The sequence below is a fragment of the Enhydra lutris genome, unplaced genomic scaffold (genome assembly GCF_002288905.1).
Source record: "Enhydra lutris kenyoni isolate GAN:26980312 unplaced genomic scaffold, ASM228890v2 scaffoldscaffold13, whole genome shotgun sequence".
In the NCBI taxonomy this organism is placed as follows: Eukaryota; Metazoa; Chordata; class Mammalia; order Carnivora; family Mustelidae; genus Enhydra; species Enhydra lutris.
The window spans coordinates 49,860,532-49,884,963 of record NW_019154097.1 but is presented as its reverse complement, the minus strand read 5'-3'; the positions used below and the strand labels follow the sequence as shown (position 1 = coordinate 49,884,963).

Below are 24,432 nucleotides of genomic sequence, written 5' to 3'. Positions count from 1 at the left end.
GATCCATGTCCAGCATGGAGCCCAACACTGGGCTTGAACTCCTAATCCTGAGATGAAGACCAGAGTTGAGATCAAGAGCCGGATGCTTAGCTGACTGAACCATCAGATGCCTCTAAATCTTTTGTATTCTTGATAGTCCAGGGATGGACTGACCAATTTACGGAGAAATTGCTGTTTAAGAAAAAAAAAAAAAAAACAGAGCATTTATGAAATGAATGAAAGTGCTCCAAACAGCTAACACAGCTCTGCGCTAAAAGTCATCTGTTGTTTGGAAACAATAGATTCCATGTTGTTTCTCCTGTGCTATTGCAATGCCTCTGCCCCCCTTGACAACTGGATGTGTAGCTAATGCGGTTCCACATCCCTCAGGTTCCATCTCTTCCCCCCACGGGCCTGCCCAAGAGGAAAGTGGTGGTCATAATCGCCAGTGGAGAGGGAGGGTGTTTCCAGGACTGCTCTGGTTTCTCACAAGATCTAAAACCGTGAGGGCTGGTGCATGGAGGGCAGAGGAAGTGAGTGTGTTGTTGGGGTTCGGCTGCTTCACACCACGTTCTAATTTTCTACCAGAAAAACACTTAGGAAACAAACAATAATGATTTAACAGGTTATCAACTTTTTGACTACTTTTGTCAACTTACGTGGAGTTGTGTGTGCCTAGGCCCTTAGACTTGTACCAGTTTTACATTATTATGTTGTCAATTAATAAATGCATTCCTAAATAATAAATGAAGCTTTAATTAAGCACTCAAATATTTGCATGACATCTAATTTGAATCATGTTGTGACTGGTTTAAATTAACAATAATTGGAGGCTATCCCTGACTTTGTGCCACCTCCAGATCTATTACCCTCTTTAACTAAGACTTAGCGGTAGTTAAAAGATTAATGTGGCACCAGGATTTAGGGTAAAACGTGGGAGTGAAAAAGAAGAAGCAAGCAGATAAATAAAGGGGGCAACTAAAGCCAAAGTTACCACAGTAGCATAGTTGAGGAAACAGAAAGAAGGAACAAGTATGAAATAAATTACACAGGAATTATGGGCAGAACTCAAGGAAGCTTAGAGATAGAAGATTCAAGATAACTTTGATGTTCTTTTTTTTTTTTTTTAAGATTTTATTTATTTATTTGACAGAGAGAGATCCCAAGCTGGCAGAGAGGCAGGCAGGTTTTGGGGGCAGGGGGAGCAGGCTCCCTGCTGATCAGAGAGCCTGATGCGGGGCTCAATCCCAGGACCCTGGGATCATGACCTGAGCCAAAGGCAGAGGCTTAGCCCACTGAGCCACCCAGGCACCCCTAACTTTGATGCTCTAATCTTAGGTGCACAAGGTACCACTGAGGCCAACAGGGAAGTTAGGTTAGGACGTCAACTTTGAAGGGATAGACAAATAAATGGAAAAGTCTTGATAAGCATTATGGAATAAAGAGAAGGGAATCTGTGACCCTACAATTAAGCAGGAAACTAGATGGTTAAACTCAGGATACCACTACTACAAGTCAAACTCTCCTACTTGGTGGTTGTCTTTAGACTCCAAGAAAGATTCAACCTCCAGTTCTAACTCACAAACCTATTTTACTTGTATTACCTAAATCCATTTGCCTCCTAAGAGCTTTCCGGCTGTACCGCATAGAGCAGAGTTTTGCAGGCATATGGATCACCCAGAGTGTTTGAAAAATTTCCCTCTCTGGGGCCTCTCCTCCAGAGATTTTTTTTTTTTTTTAAATATTTTATTTATTTATTTGACAGAGAGAGAGATCGCAAGTAAGCAGAGCATCAGGCAGAGAGAGAGGGGGAAGCAGGCTCCCCGCTGAGCAGAGAGCCCGATGCGGGGCTCAATCCCAGGACCCTGAGATCATGACCTAAGCCAAAGGCAGAGGCTTAACCCACTGAGCCACCCGGGCGCCCCTCCTCCAGAGATTTTGATCCAGCAGATTTAGCTTGGGCAGGTTGATCTGTATCGTAACATGCATGTGTCTCCGATAATTCGGATGCTCGTGACTGACCACAACTTGTCAAACACTGCTGAAAAGTCTACAAACGTGTGAACACAAAAGAAAAGAAATGGTTTCCCAATGAAAAACCATCTCATGTCTCAAGACCATTTGCACAGAGAAGCTAGGATTCTGAAGCTCTATTTCCAACCGTCCTTAGAGTTCTTAGGCCTTATCTTCTAAACGGACTGTCCCTCAATATAAGATAGACGTTTGCCTTTAAGCTTGGGAATTAAACTCTAAGAGGTGTATTCTAGTTGAACCTAGATTACACTGCCCTCTCCTTGGAGAAGTTTAGGGAGAAATTATTTCCAAGGGCTGAAAATTGCCCCACCTTTATTTAGAAAGTAAGTAAACTGGAGAAAATAATTTACATGTCCATTATGATTTGATATAGAAAAATCATCATAGATGTCAGAAACTCTTTAACTATAAGGTCAGGCTTCACTATTCCTTCTATATGCTTCTGTCAGAATTCATTTCTGATTTTTTGAAAAAGATGTATTCGCTTTCCAGGTCAGTTATGCACCCACGAAAGTCAGCCTCAGTGATAAGACTGAGTTCCTGTTTTTCATAGGACAATATCCAGTGAACAGTCCTAGGCCTAGGAGGTGGCCCTAATCCTGAGCTACTTGAAGTGGACCTGAGTGGGTATTATGACTCAAGATGTTGATTTGGGAACCCAGGGGAGCTCTCCTGTTGGTCACTGAGCTGAAGAAAATGGGAGCCTGTATAGAATTCCTAATTATCATTCCCACCTCCAAGTCTTGGAAGAACATAGAATACAAGGAACTGTGAAGGGCATTGACTTCAAGGTCATTATGAGGTTTCTTAACAGCGTGAGTTCCCTGGTGAGGAAGACTATTTACCGATTCCTATCATGCAGGAGTGGTGTACTGTTGATCTTGACAGACCAGAAGAGAGAACTGGCTTACTTGCTACCATCTTGCGAGGATTCAGGTTAATTTTACTATTATAATTCTATAATAACACCCTTTTGAACGGGGGATAAGAGCAGCAGCCAAGGGACGCCTGGGTGGCTCAGTTGGTTAAGCGACTGCCTTCAGCTCAGGTCATGATCCTGGAGTCCCGGGATCGAGGCCCATATCGGGCTCCCTGCTCAGCAGGGAGTCTGCTTCTCCCTCTGACCCTCCCACTTCTCATGCTCATTCTCTCTCTCACACACTCTCTCTCAAATAAATAAACAAAATCTTTAAAAAAAAAAAAAAAGAATTTAAAATAAAAAAAAAAAAGAGCAGCAGCCAATAGGTATGCTGGAAGGAGAACAGGTACCTTCTCCTAGTATTAAATAATCTTACCCCCTGGTTTGGTCTATGTGAGGCTTAAGAGTAAATAGTCTTCCTTGCCAGGCACTTGCTTGATGGTGCCAGAGGTGAACGGGGGTGAACCCAGGAGAATAATCCCATCATCTAGGACCAAGAGGTCCCCTTATTGGATGCAAATATACATAATTCAGCTTTCTTTCTTTTTTTTTTATTCTAAAGATTTTATTTATTTATTTGACAGACAGAGATCACAAGTAGGCAGAGAGGCAGGCAGAGAGAGAGGAGGAAGCAGGCTCCCCGCCAAGCAGAGAGTCCGATGCGGAGCTCCATGCGGAGCTCGATCCCAGGATGCTGGGAACCTGAGCTGAAGGCAGAGGCTTTAACCCACTGAGCCACCCAGACGCCCCACCTAACTCAGCTTTCAATCTCCTGTAGAGAACAAGCTAAGGATACATAAAATAGCTTGGCCTTTTCCTTTGGAGAATGCAGAGGTGAGGGGCCAGAAAACTGAAGTTCCAAGGCTCATCCAAGGACCTAATGAAGGAGGGGAAATAGAGTATAAACATCCCTAAGTTAATTTATAATGTTAGCATGATACTGGTATAGGTATTTTTTTTCCTGCAGCTGTATTTATGAATCCTAGAACTCCTGTAAAAAAATGAGCAAACATAATAACAATAAAAAATTTTTGAAAAAAGAGCAAATACATTTTTCTATCATTTATAGAAACATATTATAAAGCCTTTCTAAGTAAAACAGTGTGATACTGGCAAATGACCAGATAGACAAATGGAACAGAATAGAAAGTCCAGATATGGATCCAAGAATAAGTAAAGATTTAGTGTATGATCAAAACAGCATTTTATATCAATGGGGAAAGACATTTGTTTTAAACAAATGTTTAAAATAAAATTCTAAAACAACTGTTTTGGAATTTAAATCCGTAACTTCTACCACCTAACAAGTTAAATTCCAAATAGATCAGAGATTTACATATTAAGGAAGCGGAAGTAACAATAGAGGGGAGAACAGTGAGGAAGGGAAGAAAGAGGACGGTGGGGAAAGGAAGAAGAAACCAAAAAACTGGTGAATTCATTTCTAATCTGGGAATAGAGAAATATTTCTTATGATGTCTCAAAATCCAAAATCCCAAGTCTATACTCCAAGAGGAAGACAGTTAAGTATAATTATGGACGGTTCACTCACAAAATGCAAATGAAATTGTAAAAAAAATGCAGTGGAGTAAATTTAACGATTGAATTGGCTTTACTGCATGATTCACAAATTGATAGCATCCCATACAGCAACAGAATGGAGCCTTAGAGGGCTAAAGAAGGAAAGGTTTTGAAAAGCAAAGAGGGGGGCGCCTGGGTGGTTCAGTGGGTTAAGCCTCTGCCTTCGGCTCAGGTCATGATCTCAGGGTCCTGGGATTGAGCCCCAGGTCATGATCTCAGGGTCCTGAGATTGAGCCCCGAATCGGACTCTTTGCTCGGTGGGGAGCCTCCTTCCCCCCTCCTTTCTCTGCCTGCCTCTCTGCCTACTTGTGATCTCTGTCTGTCAAATAAATAACATTTTTGAAAAAAAGCAAAGAGGGTGTGGAACAAGGAAGTCATAAATGAAAAAAAAAAAAAATCTTCTGGCAAGGTAACCTTCCTTTGGGGGACAACAGAACCTGTTAGGAGCATTGCTTCATTGGTGCTGACCAGAAAGTTCCAGACTGACAGGTTAGGATTACATTCCTAGGAAAGGTCAAAAGTAATTAGTTCAGGTATTAAATCCTGGTATGGTGTCATGGGTTTGAGGTAGGGAAACTGAAGGACTCCTGCTTTTTTTTTTTTTTTTTTTTTTTTTTTTGCTCCTTTTCCTGTTTTTATTCTTCCTAGGACTTGCACCCCTACACCCTCACTCCACTCAACACAGGACTCAGAAAGTCCTCCTTATAAGGGACAAGGAGCTAATAATTTCTTTAGAATAGGTAACATCTAAAGAAGGCCCAGGAGAGAATGACCAGAGGAAGCCATTGTAGCATTTGCTTATAGGCAAACAGGCTTGAGTGATGGATTGTAGAAAGGGCCCACAGCGACCCCATAGCTGAATACAGACAGGCCCATCAGGTGACCCACCTCGTAATATCCACAGGCCCTAACTTACCCTAACTTACTACTTACAACTGGGCACAATTACCAAAAAAGGAAACATGCCCTATGTTGCCATTACCTCCTCACCTAACAGCCCCCACCCCTTTCCTCCTTGTAGACAGTCTCTGCTTTGCTGTCCTGCCCTCCGCTCTCTTGGGGGTATATTCATAAACTCCTGTTACCTTTGTTTTGCCTCAGGTGAGTTCTTTCATGCCCCCCCACCGGCTTCCACCTGATCTCTGCCCCACATTTGGGGGCTCCCATCCACTCAGACAGACATCTCATTTAGACACCACAGCCATTATTTGCACATTCCAGACCATGACACAAGACATCTGGATCCTAAGGCCCCTGGCTCCAAGGAATAACACCTGGGCCTTCGTCTTTGTTCTGACCAGTTCCTAGATGCCTGAAGGGACACATTCACCAGACCACTGTCCTTAGTAAAAACTCCCAGACCCTGAACAAAAATGAATCTCCTTCCTTTCCTTTCTGACTCTCCCGGACACTCTGTATCTGCACTTTCTCTACGCCTTCAATAAATTCTGCTTTCATTTCCTGCTAGCATTGTTCCATTTCTATCCTATGCGCAGCCAGGGACTTCCACGGCTGGTCCTGCGGGAATCCCTCTGGGTTTCCAGACTTGGCCTGCTGGCATCAGGTTTAACCCAAGTGATTCCATTTTGGGCCTGTTGCTTCTTCTTCTTCTTCTTTTTTCTTTTAGATTTTATGTATTTTAGAGAGAGAGAGAGAGAAAGAGAGCAAGCAGGGGGAGGGGCAGAAGGAAGGGGAGAGAATCTCAAGCAGACTGTGCACTAAACACAGAGCCCGATGCAGGGCTACATCTCATGACCCTGAGATCGTGAACTGAGCCAAAATCAAGAGTCAGTCACTCAACCAACTGAGCCACTCAGGTGCCTCTGTTGGTTCATTTTAATAGAATTCAGGTATATGAAAATTTTAAGTGCATTCATAATAAAGGAAATGCATGTTAAAACTATACTGAGTTGCCTCTTCTGGATGTGATGCAGTTACTAAGGCTGGGCTTAATGAACTCACTGTAAAAAACTATAAAACTAGACAGAATGTATGAAAAAATGTTTCTGACTGGGGACAACATGCAGTTCAGACCTATGATCCCTGAAAAAAAGCATCTTCTATTCCATAGTATAGGGGAGGAAGGGTCCAAACAGACCACAGCAGACTCTCTAAGATGAGAAGACAGAGATTTGAATTCAAGGAGGTTGAGGTAACTGGGATTTGGGTAGCAGAATCCTAGGGAGCCAGAAGCTACACAGAGAAAATATCTAGAAATTTCTATAATGGGTCGTCTTGAGTCTGTTCCTAGTAGAATCAATGTCCAGCAAAGGATGAACAAGAAACTGTAAGCTGAATAATTCTCAGAGTTCATACAGAGCTGGGAGATGCTCATGTCCTGATTGCCATAATTAGTAAAAGTGTTAAACTAGCCTTAGAGGAAGGTCAAGAATTGCTCAAGCTTCAAGCCAAGGTCACACTCTTCTTGGGGTGACTCATCTTTACAAAGCTACAAAACAAGCCTTGAAAGAGTCAAGCTGATCTGAAAGTAATTTGAACTGTCTTAAAGAAAAAAAATTATTTTATTCTGGTAAAATACATATAACATGAAGTTTAACTTTTTAATTTTTAAAAATTTTTTAATTTTTTAATTTTTTTTAATTTAAATTTTATTTTATTATTTATTTTTTATTTGTGAGTGGACAGTTCAGTGGCATTGACATTAAGGACATTCACACTGTATGCAATGATCACCACAGCCCATCTCCAGAACTATTTTCATCTTCCCAAGCTGAAACTCTGTCCTCATTAAACATCAACTCTCCATTTCCCCCTCCCCTCAGCCCTTGGCAAAAGCCCTTGTACTCTCTGTCTCTATGAATTTGACTATTTTTTTTAAAGATTTTATTTATTTATTTGACACAGAGAAAAATCACAAGTAGGCAGAGAGCCAGGCAGAGAGAGAAGGGGAAGCAGGCTCCCCACTGAGCAGAGAGCCTGATGCGGGGCTTGATCCCAGAACCCCGAGATCATGACCTGAGCTGAAGGCAGAGGCTTAACCCACTGAGCCACCCAGGTGCCCCTGAATTTGACTACTTTAGGTACCTCACATAAGTGGAATCATACAATATTTGTATGTAGCATTTGTCACAATTTCTTTCCTATTTAAGGTTGAAAAGTATTCCATTGTATGGATATAGCACAATTTGTTTATCTATTCATCTGTCCAGGACACTTGGCTTGCTTCTGCCTTTTGGCTGTTGTGAATAAGGCTATTACAAACATGGGTGTACAAATATCTGTTTGAGCCACAATGCTTTCATTTCTTTGGGGTATTAACCCAGAGGAGGGATTTCTGGATCATATGGTTCTAATGCTTTTGAAGAAAAACAACAAACTCTGACACTCAATGTAAAATTCATGATGTCTAGCACTCAATCAAAAATTAATAGGTATGTAAAGTAGCAGGAAAATGTAATCCAAAACCAAGAAAATAATCAGTTAATAGAAACAAAACCAAAAAATGACAGACATTATGGAGTCACGAGACAAGCTTTAAGTAGAATGGAGTGCAGGGATCTCATGACCCTGAGATCATGACCTAAGCTGAGATCAAAAGTCAGGAATCAGAAGCTTAATTGACTGAGCCACCCAGATGCCCCAGAAAACATGGCCTTTAAAATTATGCTTGGGGCACCTGGGTGGCTCAGTTGTTTAAACATCTGCCTTTGGCTCAGCTCATGATCCCAAGTTCCTGGGATCAAGCCCCATGTGGGGGTCCCTGCTCAGCTGGGAGCCTGCTTCTCTCTCTCCCTCTCTGCCCCTCTCCTCTGCTTGTTCTCTCTCTCTCAAATAAATAAAATCTTGAAAAAAGAATAAAATAAAATAATTATGCTCAAGGACTTAAAAGAAACAAACATAACGGGGCACCTGGGTGGCTCATTCAGTTAAGTGTCTGACTCTTGATTTCAGCTACAACCCTGAGATTGAGCCCCAAGTTGGGTGTGGAGCCTGCTTAAGATTCTCTGTCTCCCTCTCCCTCTGCCCCTTCTTGCTCACGCTTTCTCTAAAACAAACAAACAAAAACAGAAACAAATAGAAACAAAAGAAGCAAATATAATGAAAAAAAATATAAGGTAATAGAAACAAATAAATAGAACTTATAGAGATTAAAAAAAAAAAAGACCAATCAGCTTAAAGAGTAGCAGTGGAAACTATTTTAAGATTTACAGTTAGTGATCTCCTCCCTGTAGTGGTCCTTACCTCAAGCCCTGGGAGACTGAAAACACTTCTTTTCCTTTCCCAATGTTTTAGTATAGTTCTTTCGCCTCCTGGTCCATGTAGCTTCAGCTATTGGTAAATATCCTGAGAACGAAATCACCTCTGAATTTGAGGTCCCCAAGTCTCCAATGTTATTATGTTAGCACAGCATAATTTTTCAAAAGTTCAACTGTTTTTTCCTCTATGAGATCAGCGGCCCTTTGCCTGGGCCATGCCTTAAATACTCTGAGTATTTAAATGTGTAATATTTGAAAAAAAATTTTTTTAATTTGACAGACAGAGATCACAAGTAGGCAGAGAGGCAGGCAGAGAGAGAGGGGGAAGCAGGCTCCCCGCTGAGCAGAAAGCCCAACGTGGGGCTTGATCCCAGGACCCCGGGATCATGACCTGAGCTGAAGGCAGAGGCTTTAACCCACTAAGCCACCCAGGCACCCCTATAAACTCTCTTAATAGAGAACAAGCAGAAAGTGCTCCTCTACTTTGTATCCCCCCTTTACCTGTGGAGGGATACATTCCAAGACCCTCCATTGATGCCTGAAACTGTGGATAGTGCCAAACCTTATATATACTACGTTTTTTCCTATACTTACACACTTATGATAAAGTTTCACTTATAAATTAGGTATGGTAAGAGATTAACAACAATAATAAAATAGAACGACTATGACAATATACTGTAATAAAAGTTATGGGAATGTGGTCTCTCTTTCAAAGTATCTTATCGATACTGTACTCACCCTTCTTGTGATGATGTGAGATGATAAAATGCCTGTGTGATGAGATGAAGTGAGGTGAACAATGTAGGCCTTGTAGGTAGCATTCGGCTACCACTGACCTCAGGATATGTCAGAAGGAGGAGCAGCTGCTTCTGGACCGTGACTGACCTCGGTAACTGAAACTGTGGGAAGCAAAACAGGGGATAAGGGGTTACTACGACTCAGAACAACCCTATGAAGTTTAGTCCTAGTCTCATTGTACATATATGGAAACAAATATACAGAAGAGTGAACTAGTTTGTCCCAGGTCAAACAACTAGTAGGATACTGGTAAAACAAACACCCTATCCCTTTCTCTCCCTCTCCTTCTCTCTGTTTCTAGTGTTTTGGCCCACGGAAATCAAGTCTTAAAGGGAGATTTCACACAAGTGTTTTTTCTTAATCTGTTACTTTTTTTTTTCTTTGCTAAACATGGAATCCGATCAAAGGTCAGTCCTACTATCCACTACAACTAATCACCACTGTAAATAAATCCTATGTTGCTTTGTTTAAATAGCATTCAGGTAATTTCCTAATACACAATTTCCGGTAAGTACCTATTTTTCATATTTTTATGTTGAATAACACAGATACGTATAATCATTGTATTCAACATACTATGTTATTCATCTGGTAGGACTGCGTCCAGGGTTAGCGCTCTAAAAAGTTGGTCACTGTACACTACACTCAAAAGAGGAGCTTTTTTTTTTTTTTTTTTTTCCTTAAAGATTTTTTATCTATTTATTTGACAGAGAGATCACAAGCAGGCAGAGAGGCAGGCAGAGAGAGAGGAGGAAGCAGGCTCCCCTAGAGAGCAGAGAGCCCGATGCGGGGCTCGATCCCAGGACTCTGACATCATGACCCGAGCCGAAGGCAGCGGCTTAACCCACTGAGCCACCCAGGCGCCCCAAAAGAGGAGCTTTTAAAATATCCAGCTGATGGGGCACCTGGGTGGCTCAGCGGGGAGCCTGCTTCCTCCTCCCTCTCTCTCTGCCTACTGTGATCTCTCTCTGTCTGCCAAACAAATAAATAAAATCTTTTAATAAAATAAAAAATAAATAAAATAAAATACCCAGCTGCACGAGGGCCCATTCCTAGAAATTCTGATTCAATTGGTGTCTGGGTAGTGGAATTTTAGAGCCCTCAGGTGATTCTTACTGGAGATTCCGGACTGCTCCGTTGGGCGGGAACCGGGTGGGGCGGGTCCTGGGAGTCACGTGGCTCGCCCGGCGCCCTCTGAGGCCGTTGATTGGCTCCTACCACAGCGGCGGGTGCGTGATACTGGAGGCTGCAGCTCTCTGAACCTGACCAAAGAGTTCCGAAGCCTCCGCGCTTCCTAGAAGGTACGCGGGGCGAGACGCGGGGCTCTCCGCGCTCGAATGAGGGTCGGCGAGTGGGGCGGGTTTCTTCCGCGTTCGCGCTCTCGGGTTGGGGGGCGGTCATTGGATCGGCGCCGACCGCATCGCGGGTCCGGTCGGGAACCTCGAGAGGGGAGCCCGGCCCCTATGGCTGCTGCAGGTAGACCCTGAGGACTTCCTGGAGGAGGTGAAGCGGCGGGGGGTCAGAGGAGCGCAGCAGGTGTGGGGGGAGAGGAGCTAGGGGGCGGATAGCGCGGGCGAAGCCCCAATGGCCCCTCCACGGCAGGTGTCAGGGCTCGAGAGACCCTCAGGGGAGGGCGCAGGGCACTTACGGAGCGTCTTCCTGAAGATGTCAACTTTGAATATTTTCCGTGGTGTAAGGAAGAGCAAGTCGGATGAATGAGAGGCTGGTGAATGCTGTGGTTTGGTTTGGTTGTAGGCGAAAAGCAGATGTGATTGGACGTTTCAGGGGTTCACATTATTGAGAAGTGGCATTTAAGATTCTGGCTTCCAAATGCACCATGTTCACGGTAGACAGTTTAGATAATGAAAGGTTTGAGGTCCCTTCCCCAATCTTGAAGTCGTTGGTCAGTGACATTTTTTGGAGTGCCTCCTTGCTTAAAAGACAGAGCATCTTCCAAATAATATTTTTAGGGAACGTGAATTGTGCGAGAGACTTTCTTAAAAATGCACTCACAGAAAGCAAGGTTCACCGGTGGCCAGGAAAGCATAAGGAAAAAAACAAAATGAAAATCACCTCTGTCCCATCACTTGGGTATTCCCAGAGAGTAATGATGTTGAGTTTCTAATGTCAAAGAAAAACCAAAGTAGAGACCACAGTTTGGATATACCCCCAGGCCAACCACCCCAAACTGTGGAATCAAAACTTGAGCTATCCTAATTTCCCCAAAATGCTGACTCTTCTTTTAGGAAAATTAAGCTATCTTCATGTCATGGTGACCTTGTAGCTTCCTAGCCAATTAGCTAAAAACAAGTAAGCTTCTCCAGTGCTTTTTAGTCTAGAAGGATTGTAAGTTTATAGTAAACAGTCACAATAAAAAGCAAGGTACTTCCTCATTTCGTGTGTAGGGGTGGAGAAATAATTTTCTTACTCCATTCTTAGCTGAGATCCCAGCAATAAAAGATTAAGAGAAAAACAAGTTTATTAATATGTATGGGTAGGAAATACAGAGAAATGAGTAACTCCTGCAGTGGGTTAGAATTCAGGCCTAAAAATAAATAAGTTAAAAAAATCTTTAAAGGGGCACCTGGGCGGCTCAGTGGGTTAAAGCCTCTGCCTTCAGCTCAGGTCATGATCCTAGGGTCCTAGGATCCAGCCCTACATCAGGCTCTCCGCTCAGCAGGGAGCCTGCTTCCTCCTCTCTCTCTGTGATCTCTGTCAAATAAATAAATTTTAAAAATCTTAAAAAAAAAAAATTCAGTCCTAAATACCCTCTTAATCGGGAAAGGGGAGAGAGGATGTAGGCCTCTTAGAGGAGAATAAATGAGTTTTAGGAAAGACGAAGGGGTCCTCAGAAGAGCAGACAGGAGATCTGACGGCTTATGACAGTTTGGGGATGATGTCAACGTCTAGTCTCATCTCCTGTGACAGAAGTCTACCTGGGAGGGGAATTTATGACAATTGAGTTCCTTTTCAAGGATCGGTCTTTAGGCAGATAAGGGGAGTTCAGAGAAAGGCTTTCTCTGTGTTTGCTGCTTTTCAAGTGCCTGTAGCTCAAGATAATTACGGGGTGGCATATTCTGCTACACCTTATGCTTTATGAACTAAGCGGTGGCTGCTGAGAGCTCAGCCTCTTCATGCTTTCAGTTTTGAAGTATCCTTGTTTGCTGTATATTTCTCAATAAATATTCATGTCAAGTAAAGCTCTCTGAATATTCTTTTGACAATGATTGCTTCTGTGTTTGTAATATATAGCCTGAAATCTCTAACCGCCTTAAAGTCGTTTTTATACTCTCTGAGTTAATCCTGTAGGATATAGAAATACATGAACACCTTCCCCCACCCCCTAAAACAAGAACAAGCAAAGGCTCTTCATTCAGATCCTGTGAATGATCTGGAATGATCAGATCCTGGTAGCAAGGGAGTGAGCTACCAACCCTTGCTTGGCAGAGACCCAAAGGCAGGCAGGGGTAAGGTTTATGGCGGACAGAAATGGATAACTCAGATGTGCCCAGTGTGGAAGGTGTTGGCTTGAGAAAGCTGGAGGTAGGTTCAATAAATAGAAGCAGAACATCCTATGTGTTTGGGTAGGGGAGTGTATTTGGCTTTCTCTGTTGGTCCTCAGTTGTAGGAAGGAAGTCAGAATTAAGGATAAGCTGGCAGTTACTGACCTGATCTTGGTTTGGGCTGATTGCTGTGTTGGGTGTGACTTGGGTTCTGGGCTGGTTGTTGCAAGGTGTGGGTCAGAGTTCTGTTCTTGCCTATGGTCTTGTCCCTTTGTGTATGCAGTCTTTCAGTGAGGTGCTACGGAACATATTCTAGGGAGAAGGGGAGGGCAGGGCCCTGGGAGAAGGCTTTGGAAATTGAGCTAACTTCAGAAGTTCCTTAAAGAGACCATTCTAACAGCTCCTTTCATTTTTATCTATTTCAGCACCAAACATGGTGACTGTATACTGGCTCAGGTGTGTTTGGCCAGTTGGAATTCCCTGTCCCAGGGCTGCCTGGGGAGAGAGACTTAAATTACAACTGGTCTTACTCATTATCTTTTTTTCTCCTTCAGTCCAGCCTGATGGAGGCAGTCCTGCCCCATCTCGGAGACCCGGACTTGGAAGCTGTATTCCTGACAGCTGGGTGGAAGGTGAGCTGGGCTTTTCCTCCCCTTCCTCAGGGTAGTCCCGGTAGCCAGGCAATGGCTTTGACTCCTTTGTTCAGGTTGAGCCATCTTTATTGATTCTGGGATTTTTCCTTCTTGGAAGGTGGGGTGTGAAGAGCCTGAACTCTGGGGTCAGGCAGGTTCAAATCCAGGCTTTGTTGTCAGCAAGTTACATAAGCTCCCTGGGCCTCGGTTTACTTATCTGTAAATGGGATGATACTGCCTATGACCAAGAGTTGTGAGAATTAAGTGAGGCACTTAGTCAAATAGGTCAATAATACTTTACATAGTATCTAGTTCTATTTTAAACACTCTGTGAATTTTATTTTTTTTAAAGATTTTATTTATTAATTTGACAGAGACAGACACAGCGAGAGAGGGAACACAAGCAGGGGGAGTGGGAAAGGGAGAAGCAGGCTTCCTGCAGAGCAAGGAGCCTGATGCGGGGCCTGATCCCAGGACCCTGGGATCATGACCGGAGCCAAAGGCAGACGCTTAATGACTGAGCCACCCCAGGCGACCCCACTCTGCGAATTTTAGATAATTTTGTTCATTGTTTCTGTCAGTGAGTGTTACTGTGTATCAGATATTATCCTTTGTGCTAAGAGATAAACTTTCTGAAGGAGTTTATAGGTTTTTTGTTTTGTTTTTGTTGTTTTTGGAAAGGTAAATATGTAAACAGACTCTTGCATTACAGGGATAAATTCTGATCTGGGCATACTAAAGGGTACAAGGAAGCTTACTTACTGAATTTGTAACATTATGGAGGGTGATTCTAAAAAGCTGCATTTAAAAGTAAGGAGACAGGGGTCGCCTGAGTGGCTCAATGGGTTAAGCCTCTGCCTTTGGCTCAGGTCCTGAGCTCTCTGCTCAGCAGGGAGCCTGCTTCCTCCTCTCTCTCTGCCTGCCTCTCTGCCTACTTGTGATCTCTCTCTGTCAAATAAATAAATAAAATATTAAAAAAAAAAAAAAGGGGAGACAAGTTAGGAAGCCATGGCAACGATTTTGGAAGAAGGTTGGACAAGAGGGAGGGAATTCGAGTTGTTGCAGTTCGACCACACTGCTCCAGCGTGTCTGAACTTTCTGAGGAGTCCTAGGCTCTACCTGCTTCCCCAGCTTTGTCCCCAGCGTGCCCTGCCCACCAGAGAACCCGAGGTGCTCTTCTGTTCCTCCATTCCTGCGCATAGCCTGCTCTCCATACACAGGCAAACTCACATAGTCGTATTTCGAGACTGAACTAAAAACTTTTCTTTGTGAAACTCTCCGACTTCCTACATTAATAGCATGACTTGTCCCTGTGATCCCAAGTAGGCAGAGGAATAGCTGTTGCAGATGTGTGGTGAGGCCTAAACCAGAGGTTGACTTATGGAGCGACTGGAAATGAGAGTAGTTTTATCCTAGGAGCTGGTTCGGTAAGGGAAGGAGAGAGAGCAGAAATCAGACAGGAAGGCAGACACAGGAATGTCTTTTTAAAGATTTTATTTATTTTATTTATTTATTTCCCCACAGGGGAAAGAGAGAGAGGAGGAAGCAGGCTCCCTGCTGAGCAGAGAGCCCCCTCCCCCCATGCGGGACTCGATCCCAGGACCCTGGGATCATGACCTGAGCCAAAGGCAGAGGCTTTAACCCACTGAGCTGCCCAGGCACCCCTAAATAAATAAAGTCTTAAAAAAAAAAAAAAAAAGAAGTTTTGGCATTTTTGCTGATGAAGGGGAAGGAGTGTGGGGAGTGAGTGTTTAGGAAAACACTCCTGTGTTTCTCTGCTTTCTCCTTTCATGCCGCACTTAGGACACCAGACATGCTGGGGTTTGTCCCACACATCAGACAATTCTGTGACACTAGTGGGGTAGGGACACCTGCAATTTAACTCAGTTTTGACACTTTCTACTTGGAGTTTACATCAGACCCCATGGGGTAAGGGCTCAGTCCCATGAGGCTGCCCCTCCCCCCACTTCTGCCACCAGCCGGTTTTAAGTCCAGGTTGACACACCTGTGCCTTGACTGGCTATATATTTGGAGCTTCCCATGACCCCCTTTGCGGTTTGATTAATTTGCCAAAGTGGCTCAAAGAACTCAAGAACACTGTTTACTTTTACTAGCTTTTACTAGGTTTATTATAAAAGGCTGTGACTTGGGAACAGCCAGACAGAAGAGGGGCAAGAGCTTCCATGTTCTGAGTGTGCCACGTTCCCAGCTCTCCACGCACTGGCCAACCCCGAAGGTGCCTAAACCCCATTCTTGTGTGTGTGTGTGTGTGTGCGTGTGTGTTTAAGATTTATTTATTTATTTGTCAGAAAGAGGGAGCACAAGCAGGCAGAGGCAGAAGCAGGTTCCCCACTGAGAAAGGAACCCGATGTGGGACTCCATCCCAGGACCCTGGGATCATGACCTGAGCTGAAGGCAGCCACTTAACCAACTGAGCCAACCAGCCGTCCCTCTTTTGTGTTTTTATAGAAGCTCATTACATGGGCTTGATTGAGTAAATCATTGCTCTTTCGACTGATTGGATCTCCAGCCCCTCTCCCTGCTCTGAAATGGGGGGTGGTTCAAACACTCTAATCGCATGGCTGGTTCCTTTGGCAACTAGCCTGCCATCCTTGGGGCCTTTCCAAAGATCACCTCATTAACATAAACTCAGGTGTGGTGAAAGGAATTTGTGATGAATGTGGAGATTCTCCTTTCACCTCTGGAGCTATTTCAAAACCCAAGGACAAAAGACCAAACATAAAGAGAGGCTCCTGCTCTTATCCCTTAGGAATTCCAAGGGTTTTAGGAGTTCTGTGCCAGAAATGAGGATGAAGATTAAAACTATATTTCTTTTTAAGATTTTATTTATTAGAGCACGTGCACGAGAGGAGAGAAGGGGCAGAGGGAGAGGAAGAGGGTGAGAAGCAGACTCCCCACTCAGCAGGGAGCCTGGCTCAATCCCAGGACCCTGAGATCATGACCTGAGCCGAAGGCAGATGCTCAACTGACTGAGCCAACCAGTGCCGCTAAATACATATTTCTTGTTAAAAATCACAGCACCACAGGGGAAAGAGAGTAAAGATATAGAAAAGGAAGAGTCCTCATCATTGGATTAAGACCCTGGGGGAGACATGAGGGAATGGAAACTGAGGCAGAAGGGGAAGGATTGCTAGGAGGACAGCTTCTTTCGCTGAGGGAAAAGAGAAAGGGTTGAGTGAGAATGTAGGTAATGCCTGGCAGGGATGGCGGGGGAGTGAATTAGGGAGCATGTGCCCTCTGGGCTCTTTCCTGGGACCTAACTGGCAATGACTTCTGGAAGGGAGTGGTGTGGTGAGCACATGTCCTCCTAGGCCCCTCTGAGTACCTCCCACTGGACTGTTACCGTGTTGACTCCATCTTTCCCCCTGGATGGTCCATTCCCTAAGCAGGTACCTGGGCTACTATAGAATCATACAGATTGTGCAGGTAGCAACTCCAAGGGATCCCCTTCACACAACTGTGATATAAATGGTGCGCTGTAGGTTTGAGCAGTGCACAGCCTGAACAGCTGTATCCTGTGGCCTCAGCAGGAGCTGGAACCTTTATTGCTGGCCTATGGCTTAAAGGCTAACAACTTACTGGTGCCCAGTGTTTCTTGAAAGATTGAGGGTAGTAAAGGTACAGAAGACCCTGGGGAGGAATAGGAGGGTGAGAGTTTGGGGCAACATTAAAGGCCATATAACTGAATGTATAGAGATTACCCTGGGGGAGATGAAGCCATTTTATTCCTCAGTGCTTGCTCACACTCATGCAGCAGCAGAGAATGTCAGCTGAGGAGACCAGCAGGACAGCTCTGGTAGAAGGAGAGACTTTTGGGATGGTGGTGGGAGGGAGCTTGAAATGGTAACTCTGAAAGTCAGGCTTGGTAGGGAGGAAAGAAGGGCCCTGTACTTTGGGACTTCTGGTGTTGGTTTCCTGACGGGTGGTGGTGGTATTTCCTATTACTGAATGTCCTTTCCCTGCTCAGATAGCCCCTCAGGCTACACCGTTTCTCCTAAGGGAAGAGAGTGTGGTGGGCAGACACCTGGCCTCTACCCCAAAGGCTGCAGTAGTGTGAGGCACCTTCTGTTCTCCGCCCACTTGAGTTGAACACGCGTGTAAATGGAAACTTCTACCGTATATATTGTACTAAATAGTCTCTCTTTGCCCACTTTTGCTGTATGCTTCAGCCTCCCCTACTTGGGTCTGTGCCCTCGGAGGCTGAACTTTATACGCCATCAGTGGGTTCTCTTGCCCTCTGGCTTCCGGTTGGATTTTGACAATGGGGTGGAGGGGGTCAGGGGGCCAGAAACCTGGAAGAAGGTGGTGGTCTGTGGGAACAGCTCCCTGCCTGCCGGGCTGTGGGATGACAGAGGCCGCATAGCCCCAGTCTTGCTTCCTCTCCAACAACCTTCTAGATTCCAGTAACCCTCCCCTACCTTCTTCCCCTTCAGACGGGGTGGGTGATTGTTCCCCATGAGAGCCGGCCTTGTTGGTTTCCATGAAGCACCTTCCTTTTGAACAGCCTGCATGCTAACTGATCTTCAGTGACCTTATTTGAATGTGTCATCTCTTTTCCAGGGGACCCAGGGCAGAAACATATTCCGTGTTAAAGGTGGTATTGTATGAGAGCAGGGTCAGCAAACTGACCTGGACCTGGTGGTGAGGTTTTACTGGAGCACAGCCATGCCCATCCACTTACCTGTTGTTCCTGCCGCTTTTGTGCAGAATAATCCTAGCAGAGACCAAATTGCCTAGGAAGCCTAAAATATTTACCCTCTGGTCCTCTACAGAAAAAGTTTGTCTACTCTAATAGAGAAGAAAGAATGAGCTTGGCCGAGTCACTTGACGGCCTCAAACCTCACCTATAGAATCATAGTGATAGCTCACAAAGTTATTGTATGATTTGAGCCTATAGTTAGTCTCTGTTTTCAGGAGCTGGTGTCCTTTGAGGATGTGGCGATGTATTTCACCAGAGAAGAGTGGAACAAACTTGACTGGGCTCAGAAGGACCTCTACAGAGATGTGATGCTGGAGAATTACAGAAACATGATCTTGTTGGGTAATGACTTGGCTTGAAGATTTGACTCTGAGTGTCTACGCAAGTCCTCAGTCCCTTACTTGCCATTCCAAAATCAGAGAAACTCCAAAAACTAGTTTTTACCATAACTCATTTGGCTGCAAGACCCAACCTTGTAAAGTCATCAAGTGGTCAAACCTGATCTCTTCCTCCAGGAAGCTATGTCTCATCCTTATTTTTCCCACTTGGTCTTTGTATCTGTTAAGCATCAGAAATATCACTGTGTTTGATTAAGGGTACAGCTCCAACCCCTGTTGGGGGCGGTACATGATAAAAAATAGACACACCACATCATCTTTCTAAAATCTGGAAAAAATTTTGAATCCTGAAACATGCCTGGCCTCAGAGCTTTCAAATAAGGGATTGTGGGCAATGAATAGTTTCCTTTGGTTTAGAGGTCAGAGATGCTTAATCCACTCCCCACCCTGCTCTGCCTCCTCCACATCTATAAGACCTGTAGAATGGGGCGCCTGGGTGGCTCAGTGGGTTGAGCCTCTGCCTTCGTCTCAGGTCATGATCTTGGGGTCCTGGGATCGAGCCCCGCATCGGGCTCTCTGCTCGGCGGGGAGCCTGCTTCTCCCTATCTCTCTCTGCCTGCCTCTCTGCCTACTTGTGATCTCTCTCTGTCAAATAAATAAATGGGATATTTAAAAAAAAAAAGACCTGTAGGAGCTGAAAAGATTATGGCTGATTGGATTCTAAAAGTTAGCTTCTTTTCTCTTGAAACGTCTTTTTCAGTCTTCTCTCTGGAAATGGGTTCCTTCCTTATTGCAGAAATATCAGGGGTCCAAGAAATGACTCTTAACTGACTTCATATCTGAAACTTCACTGCTTTTTCCCTTGGGGAGCCTGCCTTTGTCTTATTCCAGTGCAGCCTCCTCTGGGGGCGGGGGGGGCAGCATTTCTTCAACAAATAGCTTTCTTTCTGGAGCCACAGATTTGACCTCCACACTAACAGTCTTGCCACAGTCTTGACCACCTCTTGTGGGATTGTCCACCCACCTCTGGAGTTTTTGATGTCTGTTTTCCTTCTAAAGGCATTATAAGAGCAGACTTGAATACACAGAAGGTTCAGGAAATTATGATGGGGAGGGGAGAACATTCAGAGATAACGCTGTTCATATTTTGGAATATTTCCTTCCAGTTTTTCTCCCCCTGTGCTCTTAAAAAATGTAGCCGAACATATTCTTCATATAATGCTGTAATTCCATTAAATCTTAACATTATAGCATCAGCATTTCCTGATGCTATTAAAAGCCCCCATAAATACAGTAAATGACCGTAATGTAATTCTATTGTATGATCTGTAATATTTAATCATTTTCCCATGTGGGGGTATTTAGTTTGGGTTTTTTTTTTATTGTTGTTGGCTTGCTTATAAAGTCACCATTTTCTGTATTATAATTTTCGAATGGATGTTTCCGACCATAAATCCTCATATAAATTTCTGACTATTCCCCAGGATACAGAATTTTGGTGTCAAAGGGTATGGGCACTTTCAAGTCTCTCTGTATTACCCAATGATTTTTCAATAACAGATAGGAAATAAAAATCCTTTGCAGGCCCACTGCCCAGAAATTATCCCCATTAACATTTTGGTTGGACTTTTTCCTTGTATTTTCATATAGATGTATACTTATGTACATAGACATACACATGCATAGTTTTAAAAAAAATTGGATTGTACTTCACATGAGTTTTGCATTCTGCTTTAAAACCTATAGGGAACATTTTCCTATTTTAATATTCTTGAACACATGGATTTTTAGTATCTGCCTAATACTTTTGCCTTCATTGCATTTACATGCCCTGTTGATGTTTACTTTATTTCCAGCTTTGCGCTGGTACAACTCTGCTGAACAGCTCTGGTCCATTCATCTTGGTCCTAATTGTTCCGTAGGCTGTATCCCTAAGAGTGAAATGACCACATCTAAGAGTGTGACGGTTGTTGAGGCTTTCTTTCCTTAAAGATTGTCAGATTGTCAGAAAGAAAGACTGGGCAGAATTCTATTCCCACCAGCCCTTTTGATTATTATCCTTATCTGTTTGCCACTGTAGACCCAAGGGCGTTAAGCTGAGTACCAGGACATCTCTCCCTGACTCACTAACCACATCCCATTTACTTCTCCATGAGTAGGATTTCAGTTTCCCAAACCTGAGGTGATCTGCCTGCTGGAGCAGTGGGAAGAACCGTGGATCCTGGATCTGCCAAGAGCTGGGACTAGGAAGGCTTCCAGTAGTGCTTGCCCAGGTGGGTGAGGAGAAGGCCCAGTTGAGTAGAAATCCTGAAGAGGCAGGAAAGCCACATTAATGAAACCCCTTGTGTGCCCCAGAGATTGAGCCTGGGGTTTGGTGTATCTCCTCCCACTTTTTCATCCCTGCTGCCCTCTGAAAGTAGTACATGTGACCATTAGTCCCATTTTCCAGACAAAAAAACTGAAAGATTCAGGGGCCCCTGTCTGGCTCAGTCGGTGGAGTGTGCAGATCTTGATCTTGGGGTCATGAGTTTGAGCCCCACGTTGGGCACAGAGATGACTTAAAAGCAAATAAATAAACTTTGAAAAGATTCAGATCTCTGTCACACAGTAGATTGAGAGTTGGGATTCGATTTCAAGTCTGCCAAGCTCATTCATTGCAGTAGATTTCTTCTCTGAAGCAGCCCGTCCAAGGGCTCTTAACGCCAAACTAGATATGCCTTATTCTACCCTCGTTACTTTTCCTTCCTCTCTGTTTTCTCTTGTTCCTTTGCTTTCCATTTTATTTTCCACATTCCCATGGTGTTTCTTGACATATCTGCTTTTTCCTACTTACTGTGTCCTGATTGCTGCTTCTGCCTTTTTCCATATCCTTCTCCTCCAGAGTTTCTCAGCCTCTGCTTTGTTGACATTCTGGGCTGGATAATTCTTCATTGTGGGGGGCTGTCCTGTAGGATGTTTAGCCGTATCGTTGGCCTCTTCCCACTAGATTTGAGTAGCACCACCCCAGATGTGACCACCAGAGAGGTCCTCTGACATTGCCAACTCTCCCCCAGGAGGCAACATCACCGCTGGTTGAGAACCACTGCCATATTCTCTTGGCTTTTGTATCTACTTCCCTCTGGTTCCTTTCCTATTCTGTCTTACACTGTCCATTTTTAAGGAGTTGTTCTCCCAGAACTATTGAAAACCTGCTTATTGAGAAAGTATAAGACACCTTTTCTACACTTATGTGACACTACTGAGTATCCAGAGTAAGTTATTTTCCAATGGAGTTGATGGGTTTGTTCCGTTCTCACTTCTCTGGCACACACTTGTGCATTTTTCTGTTGGTTAGTTGATGTCCAGAACTCTTTCTGCTATTGAAGCCAGGAGTCCTGTGAAAATCAGAATTTTGGCCCCTTTAGCCAGATGATGTAATAACTAAGTGAGCACTTTTTAGCTTCATTGAGTGTCTGATACACTGTTGGCTTCTCTTTTTTCCCTTCTGCAGTACACAGGTCATTTCTATGTTTTCTTTTTATTGGTTAGGTTCTGAAGTCAGATGCAGGATGAAAAAGCCAACTCCAAAACAGAAAATTTCTGAAGATTCAGAGTCCTGTAAGACATCAGTGGTAAAGCAAACAATGGCCAAGAGACCTACAGAAAAGTTACATAAATGTAGTGAATTGGGGGACCTTTACAGACGTGCATTCCCTACTCTTGGTGATGAATGCCACAAGGACTTCCTTCAAAACCTTCACCTTAGTCAAGATCAGAATGCTCAAACACGGAAGAAGCAGGGCAAATGCGAGGAGTATGGAAGACCTTTCCATCAGAGATCATTGCTTTTGCGGCACAAGCAAATTCTTACAAACGTAAAATCTTATGAATGCAGTGAATGTGGAAGAGTCTTCAGGCGTCAGGCAAATTTCGTTCGACATCAAAGAATTCACACATCAGAGGATCCCTTTGTATGCGACATATGCGGGCAAGCCTTCAAACAGAAGTCTACTCTTGCTGTCCATAAACAGTGTCACCCTCAGAAAAAGCCATATAAGTGTCATGACTGTGGAAAATTTTTCCGTCAGATGGCATATCTTATTGAACATAGGAGGATTCATACCAAAGAAAAACCCTACAAGTGTAGTGAGTGCGAAAGAACGTTTAGTCAGAATTCAACCCTTATTCGACATCAGTTAACCCACAGCGGAGAAAAACCCCACAAATGTCTCCAATGTGGAAAGGCCTTTGGTCGGCATTCGACCCTTCTGAGCCATCAACAGATTCATACCAAACAGAACACTCACAAATGCGGTGAATGTGGAGAGTCCTTTAGCCGGAGTGTAGATCTCATTCAGCATCAAAGAACCCATACCAAGGAGGAATTCTTTGAATGTAGAGAATGTGGAAAAACTTTTAGTTTTAAGGCAAATCTTCATCGCCACGAGGTCATTCATACCGGAGAGAGGCCCTACAGATGTGATAAATGCGGAAAATCTTTCATCTGGCGCACAAGCTTTATTAAGCATCAGGGTACTCACAGAGATATCAATGTGACATTAACTGGAAAAAGACCATTGGAAGACCAGAACTTAGCACTCTTGTAATTATATGTAACTCATTGTTTTATGAAAATTAATAAACAGGAGTTGAAATGGTTTTGCTGTAGGAGCCCTCTTTTTGTAGCTAACCTTGCTGGAATCAAGAATTAATAGAACATGTAATAGGCTATTGTGTTTGGACTCCCTTAAGCTCCTTATACCTTCATTGTCTCAAGTCCAGGCGGAAGGGAGGCATGAAAACTTTGTGGTTCCTTAGCCTCGAGACCATTTGACGGATCATGAATGATGTAGGAATATTTTTCTTATTTCTCGTACCCCTGGGGGAAAAATGTTTTTAAGTAAAAGAAAGGTGTAAAAAGATACTTTTCTTGGTTTTATGTAGAAAAATTACCTGATACTACATTAACTTTTTTTTTTTTTTTTTTACGATTTTGTTTATTTGATAGAGAGAGAGGTCACAAGTAGGCAGAGACGCAGGCAGAGAGAGAGGAGGAAGCAGGCTCCCTGCCAAGCAGAGAGCCCGATGTGGGGCTCAATCCCAGGACCCTGAGGTCATGACCTGAGCCGAGGGCAGAGGCTTTAACCCACTGAGCCACCCAGGCACCCCTACATTAACTTTTTAAAAGTAAAATAAAGGCCACTCACAAGTAACTAGTGAGATTACGAATTACTAAAATTTGGGTGCCTGGCTGAGACGTCGTGAATTCAAGCCCCACTTTGTGTGTGGAGCCTGCTTTAAAAAACTCACTAAAAATTTATCCATAAACTAAAATTAGTGTGCTACTAGATTCTACTGAGAGTTCTAAGTCAATTGTTGATAGCAGATGCTGTTGGCCTGCCCGCCCTCTGCTTTCTCCCTCTGTTGGGTTTCATCTGACTTGTACCATGTGTCTCTCGGTCTGCAGGATTTTTCCAAAACCACAAAAGGCCACTGCTCTGTAGGGTAATCACATTGTGGGAGCAGGCCCCAGCTAATGCTTGGTGGGAATTTCACAAACATGATCCTTTCTCCCCTTGGGTGGAATATCTCTGAGGCCTACATTTTACACTTGTTTTCGGTTTTGCCATGGGCTTCTGCATTCACTCACCGTGGCAACTGCTTTATCAGTGGGCTTCTCTGCTGTCTCTTCCATACTCCCCTGCCAGTGTTTCAACACCTCTTCTCCCCAC

General features: G+C 43.9%; 1 protein-coding gene across 8 annotated transcripts in view; it reads left to right on the top strand.

The window, feature by feature from the left end:
- The window catches only part of LOC111145597 (zinc finger protein 789), a 32,978-nt gene extending 9,619 nt beyond the window's left edge, over positions 1–23,359 (top strand). Inside the window, exons 1-5 of one of the 8 annotated variants that reach the window (XM_022500603.1) lie at positions 10,944–11,031; positions 13,586–13,663; positions 18,599–18,725; positions 20,881–20,994; positions 22,250–23,359. In XM_022500603.1, the coding sequence (XP_022356311.1) occupies positions 13,595–13,663; positions 18,599–18,725; positions 20,881–20,994; positions 22,250–23,307 (1,368 nt within the window). In that variant the 5' untranslated portion in view covers positions 10,944–11,031; positions 13,586–13,594 and the 3' untranslated portion in view covers positions 23,308–23,359. Of the gene's footprint in view, positions 1–10,943; positions 11,032–13,030; positions 13,051–13,585; positions 13,664–18,598; positions 18,726–20,880; positions 20,995–22,249 lie in introns of those variants that run through there. The other 7 variants (XM_022500601.1, XM_022500600.1, XM_022500597.1 and 4 more) reach the window with 7 other exon arrangements.
- The last annotated feature ends 1,073 nt before the right edge of the window (positions 23,360–24,432 follow it).